Source organism: Argiope bruennichi, chromosome 4 (genome assembly GCF_947563725.1).
Source record: "Argiope bruennichi chromosome 4, qqArgBrue1.1, whole genome shotgun sequence".
Classification (NCBI taxonomy): domain Eukaryota; kingdom Metazoa; phylum Arthropoda; class Arachnida; order Araneae; family Araneidae; genus Argiope; species Argiope bruennichi.
The window spans coordinates 129,164,529-129,178,534 of NC_079154.1; the positions used below are offsets into that span (position 1 = coordinate 129,164,529).

A 14,006-nucleotide genomic window follows, 5' to 3' on the forward strand; every position below is an offset into this window, starting at 1 on the left:
CTAAAACCTTGATGGCAAAAGGTGGTTTTGATCTTAGAGAATGGGAATGGTCTGGCGACTGTGAAACTAATTCAAAGGAAGAAACTCAGGTATTAGGTCTTATTTGGAATAAGAAATTAGACACTTTGAAAATTAACATGAAATGGCTGGATGGCATTAATGTGGAAAAAGTAACTAAAAGGAGTATGTTATCTACAGTACATAAAGTATTTGATCCTTTTGGATTCACTGCACCAGTGATGCTCTGTCCGAAAATAATGCTACAAAAGGCATGGACATTAGGTACAAGTTGGAATGAAGAAGAGATTAGAAAGGAAAAGTCTAAGAAGACTTTTATATTATCAAATAATGAAGCCTGTGGTGTTGCAAACTGGTACTACAGATATTTTTCGAACTATGATAGAATAGTTCGTCTTGTTGCATGGATCCTCCGCTTCATGAACAACTGCAAAAATATAACTGAGAAGAAGCATGGTGAATTAACCGCTACAGAATTTCAGGAAGCAGAAATGAAGGTTTTATTTATGATACAGAATGAGTCTTTTCTCCCAGAAGAAGAAAAGAGATTAAAAACCCTACAAGTATTTAAAGACGATCTTGGCATCATCCGTTTGAGAACTAAAATTATTTATCGCAAGGACAGTGAAGATTTTCTTAAACCTATTGTTCTTCCTCCGAATCATGAAGTGGTAAAGCGGTTAATCTATAATGCTCACGTTAAGAACTGTCATGCTGGAGTCCAGATACTATTGAATGCACTTAGAGAAAAGTACTGGATCCTAAATGGAAGAAAAGCGGTGAAACATGTGGTGGCCAATTGCATTACGTGTAAAAGATATAGCTCAAAGAACATAGAAGTTATAAGTCCCCCCCTTCCAGAAAATAGAGTAAAGGATGCTGCGGTGTTTCAGATAACTGGCGTTTATATGGCTGGACCTTTATTCCTTAAAGACAAGAAGAGCTGGGTTCTGATTTTTACTTGTGCAGTGTACAGAGCAGTTCATTTCGAGCTTGTTACTGCTGCATCGACTGATGTTTTTTTAATGGCCTTTAGGAGATTTGTTTCTCGCAGAGGAAGATGCACAACAATATACTGCGATAATGGCTCCAATTTTGTTGGAGCAGCCAACTATTTAAAACAACTGGATTGGAACCGCATCCAAAAATATGGAGCAATAAACTCTATTGACTGGAAGTTTAATCCTCCAACTGCTGCCTGGTGGGGCGGATGGTGGGAGAGATTAATTAGAATTTTAAAAGATCTTTTGAAGAAAGTGTTAGGACAGGCACGTCTCAATTATGAGGAGATGATAACGGTTTTGGCAGACTGCGAGCGTGTAATCAACTCAAGACCTCTAACTTACATTTGCGAAGAGGAAGCTATAAAACCAATTTCTCCATCGATGTTCATACAAGTTGTGAATGAATGCAATCTTCCTGATATAGATGCTGTAGAGCAAAATTCTGTGAGCAATAGATTCAAATACAGACAAGCAGTGCTTAAAGACTTAAGAAATCGCTTCAGATCTGAGTATTTGGGTGCTCTCATACAGCGGAGAAATAAAAAATCAAGAAAATGTACAGTTACTGTTGGTGACATTGTTATGGTGGGAGCAGATAATAAAAAGAGACTTGTCTGGCCTTTAGGTCGTATCACAGAAATCATACCAGGTAAAGATGGACATGTACGACTTGTTCGAGTGCAAACTTCACAGCAGAATTTCCTGCGACCAATTCAAAGAATATATCCATTAGAGTTAACATCCTCTGATGACTTCTCCACTTCGATGACACCAGATGATTTGAATAAGTCAAATGACATCACCAAAACTTCTGACAGTACTTCTGGCAACGAGATGAAATTTAGTAGAGCCGGAAGAAGAATTAAATTGCCAGAGAGACTGAACTTGTGATTTATTTTGTTTTTGATTGGACATTTTCACATTAATTTTTCATTTTTATATTTAAATATTAATTGAAAATTTGTAAAACGTTGACATTTATTGAATCTCTTAACTGTGTTTAACTAATAGTATTATATTTTGATTATTATTTATAATCAAAAGGTGGGAGGATGTTGAAAATGTATTAATATTTTATTTTATTTATTTGTTTATTTTAGAATGGCAACGTTATTTAAGAAATATTTTTTGCTGTCTCATTTTGTAGATGGCAACTTGTAGATCAATCCCAAGATGGAATAAACAAAGTTTGAATTTTTTACCGGTGGGATATCGTTTTTCTATTTTAATATAAAAAGCGAAAGAAAACGGTGTTTTTTCTTAAGCAGCTTTAACACAATGTCTGAATTCGAATTTAAGGAATTCTAAACACTAATTTAAAAAAAAAATTAATATAGAATTGTTTAAAGAAATTATTTTTTTAATGCTGATAATGGATTTAAAAAAAAGATGTCATACATTAAATATAGAGAACGTTATACTTTAAAAATTTTAAATAACAGCACAAATAAAAACTGCTGTTTTCTATAAAAAAATGTTCATATAGTTTATATTATTATTTTGGTGCATAATTGAGAGATTTGTAAAAAGAAAGAAACTCATTATAGAGTTTAATATAAAAAAATAACTTGTATTTTTATGGAATATTTTAGGTTAATATAACTAAAAGAAAAGTATGAAAAAAATTACAAATTTCGAAACACATGTTAAAATTATCCATAATTTGAATGTACGCCAAAAAATTATCATCCAGAAGATCTAAAAAATTGCATAGTTTTGATTATAATTTGAAATTAAATCGTCATACTACGATTCTTTTAAAATAAGGAAAATTTAATAATTCAACCATCTATATTTTCTGATATTTTTGTTAAAGTGCGAATGAATTAAAATTTTAATTTTAGTTTTAAATAGCAGCTACTTACAATCAAAAGATTTCTTTGAGAATGTTTCGTCTGAAGTATGTAATTAACTTTCAAATGTCTTTTGTATCAAAGTTTTTAAAGGAGAACAGATACAAAAATAAAAACAAATCATTTGAAGACGAAATGTTTGCTTAAATACATAAGTTGAAATATTGGAAATTGTCAAAATATCTGATAAACTTTTGAGTAAAAATTTGCAGGTAATAAAATCATATTACTTTGAGAATCTGAACAATTGACTAACTATATCTACAAATCCAACAAGCCTTTAGATGTTGTAATTCCATTTCTTTAAACGAATAATTAAAAATGTTCATTTTGTAATATTAAAATACCAGTAAATTATTTTATCCAAACAATCTAAAAGATATTAATTAGCTTTTTAAAATTCAAAACTTTTCAAAGCATTCAGCGCATTAATTTTCTTTAAAAAGAATGTGCACTGTACTTTCATCCTTGAACTTTTTCCAAAAAGTCGGAAAGAGAGAATTGCTACTAAAATTTACCAGGAAGGTGTTTCATATCTCCAGCGACCGAAGTTCAAGGAAGTTTAAACATCCAGGCATGTACAACAAATATTTCCCTTTTCACTGAATAGCGATATCAGATTGATAAATGAGTTAATTTTAGACCATATCCAGGCAGTGAATCCGGGGCACCTTTCAATATGACTTTAAGTTTGTGTGACATTAGTTTGTAGCAATGGAAATATTAAATTGGTTCAATCTAACTTCAGATAAGCACTAGCGAATACAAATTTTTTGAAAGGCATCATAAACTTGGATTTAAAAAATTTTACTACTTTATGCGTAATGGTTTAATGATTCTGAAAGTTGAGCAGAATGAGAAATCTGTCCTTTAAAACCTTCAATTCGATTTTTTTTTTTTTTTTTTGAAAAATCTTCGCATTAATTGAATAGTGGAACGGCGGAGGTTCGGCAAGGTGCGGTGGTACGTATGTCCCAGGTAATTGTTTTATGAGGCAGTGCGAAGATAATATTTTTATGTTAATTTTATATTTCAAAAGCCGGAGGTCAACGAATGAGGAGAAAGGAAAATGTAAACAAAAAAATTAATAGGAGGCCTTGTTACGGCACTATAAGCGAAACATCATTGCGAAATTTTCTTTCAGCTAAATTTGTGCATTTCTAATTAAAAAAATATTAATAGAACCTGGCTGAACATTTGTTTAATCACCACGTTTAATGCTTTAATACACAATTTTCCTGCATAAAAATATTGGATTATATAGTTAGATGTTTAAGTAGAGAAGGCAAACAATACATTTTTTTAATTTTCATGTTTTTCATATTTTAATATAATATTAATAAAGTTAAATTTTAAACTGAACTAAATATTCATCTAGAAATAATTTCATTTACCCTATAACGACAAAATAAGATGTCATCATTTACAGAAAAAAAAACATTCCTGGAAAAAATTTTATAAATAAGAAGAATGAGTTGGAGAACAACAAATTAATAATGTAATGCGTACTCACCGAAATCTGCGAGACCGAGGTAAGGCTTGTTTCTACCAGTGAGGCCACACGCGAATCGGAAGTCTGATTTGGGACCAACTCAGCTCCGGCTGATGTTTCTTTCGGGCTGCCATCTATCGGAGACTGACGGAGTGATCCTGACAGAGAAACAAGATGTTCAATCTCTCAAATTGCTACTACTACCATGTAATCAACCGTAACATTACAAAAAAAAAAAAAAAAAAAAAAAAAAAGGCAATTCGAGACGAAATGAACGGAAAGCATAGAATACACGTTTCTATACTGTAGCATTATGTGCATATTAATAGATTATATCAGGGCCCCGCCAAATCTTTAGGGTGTAGGGAGGGGCTTAAGAAAATTAAGTCGGCGACATTTTTTTTTTTTTTTTTTTTTTTTTTTTTTTATTGAAGGCTTGTTCATAGTTTTTCCCCTTACTTAAAGAGGTAAAGGAAAAAGAGAGAAAGAAAATGAATGAAAATAAAAAGAATCAAACAAAATGTTGAAAGAAATAAACATGAACGGAAACGTCAAGAATAAAAATAAATGTCGGTTGATAATAATTTCAAAAGCAATCAAATTCAGAATTTTTTTAAATATAAAAATTATTCTAAATTTTTTTTAAACTTGATACATTAAAAACTTATTTAGCGACATTATATGATCAGAATATTATTGTTAATTAGGAAAGATATGGTGCCAATTCTCATGTTCCGATACAATGATTCAGATGCTTTTATTCCTAAAAAGCGGGATCTAATTATCAAATAAGCAATGTAAGTAACTGCCTTGAGGCCCCTAGAAAGTTTCTTTTGCTTATTTATTTTGATTTACAAGAATATTGTAATCCTATGTATTCTGATTGAAATAACATTCAGAATATTTTCTTGGGTATTTGTTTAAAAACTAGGATCTGTTTTCAAAATTGCTAGTAGATCAGTTAGCTCCAATTTCTTTAGGCCATTCAACGAGTTATCCATGCAAGAGTTAAAAGGCAGTGAGAGTTTCAAAATATCTTTCAACAGCTGACATGTGAGCAATTGTAGCTATCAAAAATAAAACTTTCAGTGCGAAAGTAAATTATTATGATAAGACGATATTTCACCTAATTTGAATAATCTTCAATTTTAGGGAGTTAAGTGGAAATGAAAATTTGAACCTCACCACTACCATTCCCAAATCCTCTGAACAACGTTCAACTTTCTTGTAGAGGTCTGATATACGTTAAATCTGTCGGGGTAAAGAGTCCTCCCACTGGTGTGGGATGGAAGTTTGGAGAGGAAGTGCCAGCTCAGTTGTTATCCTCGTCATCTGACCGCGATTCAAGATTAAGAGATCCGTCCCGAAATAGCCCTAGGGTTGCTTTAAAAAACGGGACGTTAATATAACTAAACTAAATCAAATTTCTTGCAACTTAGTTCTCACAACAAAATTTCGTGAACTTGGCATGGAAATCATAGCAATGCTCCCTTACAATGCCTACCAAGAATTTATCTTAACTACAGACAAAGAGTGAACGAATTATATCACTTGCAGTGTCAGTAAAATCTTTAGTACGCATCGAATGCGTCTAGCCACTTTTTGCACCAACCTGCATCTTGGGAACTGGTGCTGACGTCCACTGCTTCTTCCGTGATATCAGCCACATCGAAAGGAGTGTCGGCGCAACGCCAGCTTTTCGGAGCCTCCTCCTCGGGGGTGCTGCTGTCCCGAGTGTACGGCAGATCTACGGACGTCGTCACTGTCGTGTCTTGTGGCAGGTAGAACGTCACCCCACTCGGTTCAGGTGGCCAAATTCCCTGTGTCTACGAAAGAAAAAGAATGTCTGCATTCTAACAATAAACTTATTCAAATATTTAAGTATTTAATCATTTGTAGAATATACATATTTAATTATTTTTTGTAATTTTCTGATACAATACGCACCATCAATCCTTTGTGAACCTTTATCGTGATGTGCAGCAATATTGTGTTAATAAACGAAGGGGAAATTCTCCATCGCTTATGAACACAATATAATATTGCTCATTCAGGGAAATAATAAATTTTTTTTTTAAACAAGTATGCGTTTTGGTCTAATCTTCATCCGTTTTTTTTTTTTTTTTTTTGCAGATTATTCTGCATAGATCTTCACTTATAGGCATCAAACTATGCATAAGATTTCATTTATCAATTTCTTTGGGGATTCTTTTTATTATATTTATATGTTGCGTTGGCCGATTGACAAATGAGTTTAGCCAAAAATTTAATACAGATCTATAATTCTAAAAATACTCAGTTTTTATCTAACTATTTGCACTTTTGAATTATTCTATTCCATAAACACAGTGGAATACGCAAACAAGCATCTCAAAGAGTCCAAGATTTGAAATGAAATTAAGAGTTCTGGTGCTAAGACGAAATTTCTCTTTGAATAGACGGAAAAGTAAAGACAGAGTGTGCGTCCTGTGCTTCATGAAAGGGAGATGTTAAATTTGAATGGCGACAGATGAGGCAAGCATCTTCTTTTTTCTTTGGAGTCTGTACATAATGAAAGAACCGTATTATCAATGCAAATTTAATATATTGATAATTACACTAAAAGTCGCGTTTCAAACTGCACTTTAAATTTTAAAAATAAATATAAATTACAAATCAATAAGATTTTCTTCATATGACGATTTAAAAGAGATGGCTCCATCAATAAATTTCTAATCAATATTTTACAATTTCTATTCCCATCCGTGGCGATTTGTAGAAGGAATTTTGATCTCGAGATTGGGTTCCTTCATCTGATTAAAGCTCTAAAACAATGCAGTCCATTCCAAAGTATTCGTTACATAATTTTAAAACATCCAACAAATTAAACCAAACAACCAAAATAATCGAAATTAAATTTTCTTCCAAAAATATTGCATCAAATCAGGACAAAAACACAGAAAATCATAGCTTTCTAAATACGATTTTCTTTGAAATAATATACACATTTTCTTAATTTCGGACAATGTTAATTAAATAAAATGAAATTGATCTGAATCAACAATCAACCTTCCAAACAAAGCTTCACTTTTCCTCTGGTTACAAAGGGACTTCTGTAACCAAAATGAGCGCATTTCTTTGCTGGTGTAAAATTCGTCTAAATAAAGTATGTTGCAAGTGAAACAGTGAGTTCTCGCATTCCTTTATAAACAAATGTACTCTTTCTTTCTAGAGTATTTAAACATCTGCTATAAAATGCACAAATGAAAAAAGAAATACTCCACTCGACTTCCGCTTTTTTTTTCGACATAAAACTGTCACTCATCGCCTAATCAATAATGCTACGGTTAATTTTTGATTCCGAAAATTTCATATTTGTCACAAAACACTATAATTCGTTTTTTCAGTCTTATTGGCGGGATGCATTGGGCACTAATTTTCACAATTTTGTCATCATTTATTTGTCTAGTATTTTCTCAGTTTGCGGTGCGGTGAAGAGACATGTTTTGCATGTTTTGCAGGAACCAGGAAATGCAATTGTCTTTTCTAGAGTGGCTGGAAGCTTTGAAAAGTCTATTTTCAGGCAAGTTTTGAAAGGTTATATCAAGGTTATATAAGACGGGATTCAAAGGCGATTTATAAATGGGAGTGAAAGTGAATGATAATATTTATAAAAGAAAGAAAGAAAGAGAGTGAAAAAAATTCTGGATCCAAAACAGTGCCGGGTTATGAACTAAATTATAACACTTCACCTTCGACAATGAAAGCGATCGTAACCTCTTTTATCATAAAGTTCCTCAGAAATTTTCAAACAACAACATTTTCCTCTGAAAGTCTGCTACCACTGTTTCAATGTATTTGTAACTTTTATATTCTCCAGCAATAATTTCAGAAATTGTTCTCCCAGTAAACTTATGTTTACGTCATTTTAATATTTAAGCATTCATCGATTCAGTTTTGTAAATTATTGGGATGTTTCTACATTTTAAAATGATAATATTAAATCATTAGCAGGAGATACATAATATTATCACTTTATTTTAAAAACTTTCCACAATAGAAAATAGTAGCTTGCAGATAAATAAACGTTTTAAATCTTTCAGTGGCAACCAGTGTATAAGTAAGTGTAATATTTAAAAATATATAAAAATATTCCTTGTGCTTTAACGGCAAGGAGCAGGTAAATAAATGTAATAATTAAAAATGTGTGCAATATTTTTGCTCAAACAGGACAGACGACAAACTTTGCTCATTTCGTTATTGAACTGGTACATCTCCACACATCGTAAAATCAGTTCGACTCACAGTAGACGGTTTTGATCGGCTGGCAAGATGTCTGACAAATTTTTACTATTATACAACGGTTAATAAACAGAAGAAATGAACCCCACAAAATTTTGCCCTCTGATTAATTCGACACAGCGGTCTTCACGAATGAAAATGGCTTGCCGTAAAAGTTAAGCTACTCTGTATTTACGAACGATTGGCTGTTACTAGCTAGAACATCAACTGACCTGTTTTTCTTTGGCTTCTTCTTTGTCTTTCTTCTCCTTGGAGATGTTGTTGGGGTTGGATCTCCATTTGTGGTGTTCGGTGAGTGCCGTCGGAGCGTACGGATCGGACGCCCCTTCTGAGTAGGCGACATCCCCCAGGAGATCGGGAGAGGGCATTTCAGGAATGAGGGTCTCCTCGCTGCCCTGCTTCCTGGAGGAGCTCATGCCCAAGATGTTCTGTAAGAGAGTTAGTTCATTGTTTAACTGGCAATGGTCATGTCAATCACTTAAATATTAATTTTACGACATTGTGACAATAATTCCGATTAAAATTTCCTATTTTAAAATAGGAACCTTAAACTGGCTACTCCAACCCGACTGAAGGCACACGGAAGAATCTGAATGACCGGACCGCCGTAACAGCAACACCGGCGAAAACTGTGGTTGAGTCCTAAGGGCCATCACCGGCCAAGGTACAACCCAACCTTTGAGAAACCCGTCCTGTCATCAATGGGAGGAGTCAGATACAAACCTTTTTCTCCAGATCCACAAGAGTGGCCGAGAACCAACCTCCAGGCCGGAAGCTTCTCATCCTCAATTACGAGGTGCCCTCCCCCCTTGGGATATTTTAATATGGGAAATGATTCCCTGCAAGAGAGTATTCTACCACTTTTTGATGTGATGCCACCAATAGTTGGAAGGCAATAGAGAACAATTTGACCAGAGCATTCGAGAAGGTGGTTTGATCCACAAAAACCAAACCTAATTTAAAAATCTTAAAGGCAAGAATACCAATACGATTCACAGGTATCAGAAAAGATAATTTTGAATAGTAGACTGAAACATCATCAAAAGTTCTTCATTTCGTTATATGTAAATTAGCCAAAGACATCTTTGTTCATCATGCGATGAACTGTGGAGTGAAGGAATCATTTAAACTAATCACACTATTACCATACGTGCAACTATGCATAGACGTACGTAGGTATATTTGTTTGAATCTTATGCAATTCCACAACTTTTGAGAGATTCGAATGACATTTGGCACACATGTTCTTTATCATCAAGAAAAATTGAATGCGTTATTCAAAAATTTCTACGCCTCTTTAGAGTTAAGTGGAGGTCAAAAAAATTATGTTTTTCCGCCATTATCTCAGATAATATCATTAAGAATTTTTTTTTTTTCCCTTCACCTTAAAATTAAAATATTAAATTTTCAGAGAATCGATTTCATTATCATTAACCTTCTTTAAATTTTAATCAATTTTCAAATTAATTTGAAAAATTCTGCATCAATTCTTTAAATATATTTCATAGTTTAATCGCATTTATTATTTATACGCTTTTAACAATATTAAGTTATTTTCCTCAGACGTTTTGATTTTCGCTTTTATTATGTAATGTAGCCTTTGGCAAGTAGCAGTCTGGCGGATTATTGATCGATAAAATTTTCAATCGAATATTTTACATAACTTGGTCTTTTAACAGCTTCCTAGCAAAATATTTTTAAGCTTCAAATTTTGATAGTCATATAACTCCTACTATTATAGAAACCTACTCTGTTCTGTTCATTGTGCCGAGCCTTTTTCTAATTTTCTGTCACCTACCGTAAAATTTGAGCTTTAATTTGATACAGAAGGGATTAAATTTCAATTAACATAATTTTTTTTTTTTTCTGAAATTATACATAGGGTTTAATCAAAAGGCAGCAAACAAAATTTGGTTTGGGAACAATCATGATTATGCAATACAATCGTATCGTACTGTAACATAGAAAAAAAAATCATAACAGTAATTCCTTTGTCCTAAATTATTCGGTTGGCCATCCTAAATAGGCCCCTGTACATGCTCAAGAATACCGAAATCGTAGGGCGAGGGGAAGGGGCAAATGTAACATCGGTTCTTCACGTTTGATTATTCGTTTAATTTCAGAAGAAAAGTGTTTATGGTGAAATTATAGGTATTCAAAAGGCCCACGCAATAAGTTGTTGAATATCAAGATGACTTAATTGCATGAGGAATCATTTTTTTTAAAATGTAAACTTGGAAAAAAATTTATTTCCTTTCAATTTTAGTAAATTTTTTGCAATTCTACTGAATTATGTGTTACACAGGAAGAAATATCAGGTAAAAAAAATTTCACATCGTTCTCTGCAGGCTTTTTTTTAAATTTATTTATTTGATAAATTTAATTTTACTGGGGGGGGGGGGTCGTTGAAGAATGCTCTTTCAAATACTTTTCTATCTTTTCGAATTAGAGGGCAGAAAAGAATTCCTAAAAATGTTATTCTATGATTTCATATGGCATTATACTAATTGATTAAAAAAAACAGGCGGGAGGGGGTGAAAATGAAAATTGAAGTTAATGTTTTGTTTCTGTTTTGTAAGCCTGAACACATTTACATTACAACTATTTATTGTCTACTATTTACCATTGTCAGTCACCATGATTTTTTTTTTCTGTTTCAAATTTAAATTTATCTGCTTTAAAATATAATCCTCTCTCTCACACACACACACAGACTGAAAATTATTTATAGATATTTTTTCATTATTCTGCTTTTTCTAATCAAATTGAATTTTAAAAAATAATGCAGATATTTTATCTGAATTTTTTACCAGGTATTAATGCTTTTTAAACATACTCTCGAATTTCTTGATCGTAAATTTCAAGTCAAAAATCGACTATTTACATATAAAAATATTTAGTAAAAAACTCGCCTGAATAATGTTAGCCTCTAGATCGTCATCGCAGAGGTCTTCGATGTCCGAGCAGAACTGATTGTCGTCTTCCTTCTCCAGGGTCAAGCTGCCAGTCCGGTCACCTTGGCTGCTATGAGTCAGGTCTTCGATGATGCCCTGCGCACAAAATGACAGAAACCCGTCTTTATCGAAAGAATTCGCAGAGAAATATCAAATAAAATAAAATCGTATTATGCATAAGCAGTATATGTTATATACTGACAATATGCAATGTCTTCTTTTTTACCCATCTCTCGCATTTTTTATTTTTTCTTTCCACTTCGGTCAATTTTGGCAATATGCAGATTTTTCATGAAATTAGAATGAAAGAAAATTTCTGTAAGGGGGGGGGGAGAAGTACTAAATTCAAATAAAATCTCACCCCCCCCCCAAAAAAAAAGGAAATCTGCGATGCATTATTATACTTGCTTGAATACAAGGATTACTTTTAAAGCTCAAAAATAGTCGTCGATTTTTATAATTACTAAAATTTAATGTGAAAGTTACGGCTTTTATAACAATCATTATCCACCAAGAATGTGAAAACGATGCATCCTTGCACAATGGTAATCAGATTGGAAATAAAAAGTGATGAAGGTAACAAACCCCAAAACATTTCATTTTAATTTTCTCGCATAAGAAATATAAAATGAAGTTTTGTAATAGTCCGAAAATTCCACCTCAGTGTTTTAATGTTAGAAAAAAAAATGCGGCAAAAAATCAACGATTTGGGCTCGGCCGGGATTTGAACCCGGGACCTCTCGCACCCTAAGCGAGAATCATACCCCTAGACCACCGAGCCACAGATGAGAGGGATTCTCAAGCAACTTGCTCTATAATCAAGTTCTTGTTCGTTCTATTTCGTTCTGAAATTTTCTTAATCTTTTCTACATTTCATTAATGATGATTATCCTTTATACCAATTTTCGTGAGCTGGTATCATCTTCTCTCTTTTTAGATTTTTTTTCAAAGATCGCATAGTTGTCTAATGACTCCGATGCCCCAAGAATGTGTAAGTGAAAGCGAAATAAATGAAAATACCTTTCAATCTTAATAAATTCAGAGTTTATTTATCAATTCGCCAACAGCAATTATTTCAATTAAATGAAATTCATAACGAATAGTAAAAAGATTTAAAAATTTTTTTGAATTAATTATAATGTTTTTTCGTGGAAATCATAATAATAATAAAAAAATTGACTTTTTTGACTGTATATTCACCATTATTCTCTTTTAATTTTTTTCTGAGCCCAGTTCACACTTTCTAAAGCAATATATTTCTAATTTCGATGTCATAAAGATTATTCCAATTTGAACTCTATAATAAGGCGTTCATACTATCTTCGAATATTCTTACCGAAATATCTAAAAATCTTCGCTTCTTTTACATAAAATCAGCATTCATTAAATTCAAATGTTATTATTCCCTCCCTCCCACCCCAACAATAAAAATAAAAAAGTGGGGAAAAAACACCGCTGGGCTCGGCCGGGATTTGAACCCGGGACCTCTCGCACCCAAAGCGAGAATCATACCCCTAGACCACCGAGCCACGATAAGCCATCTGCCATAATCAAACATATACAAAATAAAAGCATTTAGTATAGGAATTTTGATGTGGAATTTTATTAATCAAATGGAATTACTTTTATTTCCTGAAATTTCTTTTTTTAAGAAATATTTAAGTCGCAGCAATATTATTTTCAATATAAATAGTTTATCAAAATAATTCATTCATTAAACTATTAAAATGAGTAACGTGAATGGAGTTTATTTCATTTTAAAGAAAACTAATATTTGCTAACATTTTGCATTTATTTTATGACGGTTCTACCAATTTAATAATTTTAAGTCTCTTACTGTCAGCAATCCGACATTTTTCTGCCTCCCCACACGCTTCAAAAGAAAACCTCTGAAATTTTCAGCATGTGCTGCCATCTATTGTTATATTTAGAATTAATTGTTATTGACTTCTTCATATGATTTTCTTACCAAAAGAATTAACAGTATTTTTGTTATTTATTTATTCTCTCTTTGTCATTATTAATTAATTATAATAATTAATCAAATTTCAATTGATTTCCTTAAAAATATATTGAAAATGTTCATAGAGTTAGTGCTCAGCAGTGACGCAAGAAAAATTGAGGCTCGGATACTCAATGCTCGGTACAAGCAGATAATTTCTTCCGTCTGACCTTTCAAGTTCATAAATATTTTTTCTTCATAGCTCCTCACAATCGGTCTCTGTCTATAAACATCTTCCCCATACTCTTCGCCATCCAATTTCTGATTAGACATATTATATAATGCCTTGTTTTATAATTTGAAATTTCCAGAACAAAACTTTTATTCTGATATTTATATGAATAAAAAAATTAATATCAATGTTTTTTGCCTTTATGAAAAGATGTAAAAAGACTCGCCATG

The 14,006-nt window shown here is 32.5% G+C and overlaps 1 protein-coding gene and 2 non-coding genes across 3 annotated transcripts in view; all 3 read right to left on the minus strand.

The window, feature by feature from the left end:
* LOC129966881 (obscurin-like) overlaps positions 1–14,006 on the minus strand; it is a 291,121-nt gene that overhangs the window by 242,434 nt on the left and 34,681 nt on the right. Inside the window, exons 7-10 of the mRNA XM_056081489.1 lie at positions 11,561–11,698; positions 8,861–9,076; positions 5,980–6,193; positions 4,389–4,525 (exon numbers count right to left, since the gene is read on the minus strand). Of these exons, the coding sequence (XP_055937464.1) occupies positions 4,389–4,525; positions 5,980–6,193; positions 8,861–9,076; positions 11,561–11,698 (705 nt within the window). The remainder of the gene's footprint in view (positions 1–4,388; positions 4,526–5,979; positions 6,194–8,860; positions 9,077–11,560; positions 11,699–14,006) is intronic.
* Trnap-agg (transfer RNA proline (anticodon AGG)) lies at positions 12,312–12,383 on the minus strand. Its single transcript has one exon. It is a non-coding gene; the product is annotated as a tRNA-Pro (tRNA).
* Positions 13,060–13,131, minus strand: Trnap-ugg (transfer RNA proline (anticodon UGG)). The gene has a single exon. It is a non-coding gene; the product is annotated as a tRNA-Pro (tRNA).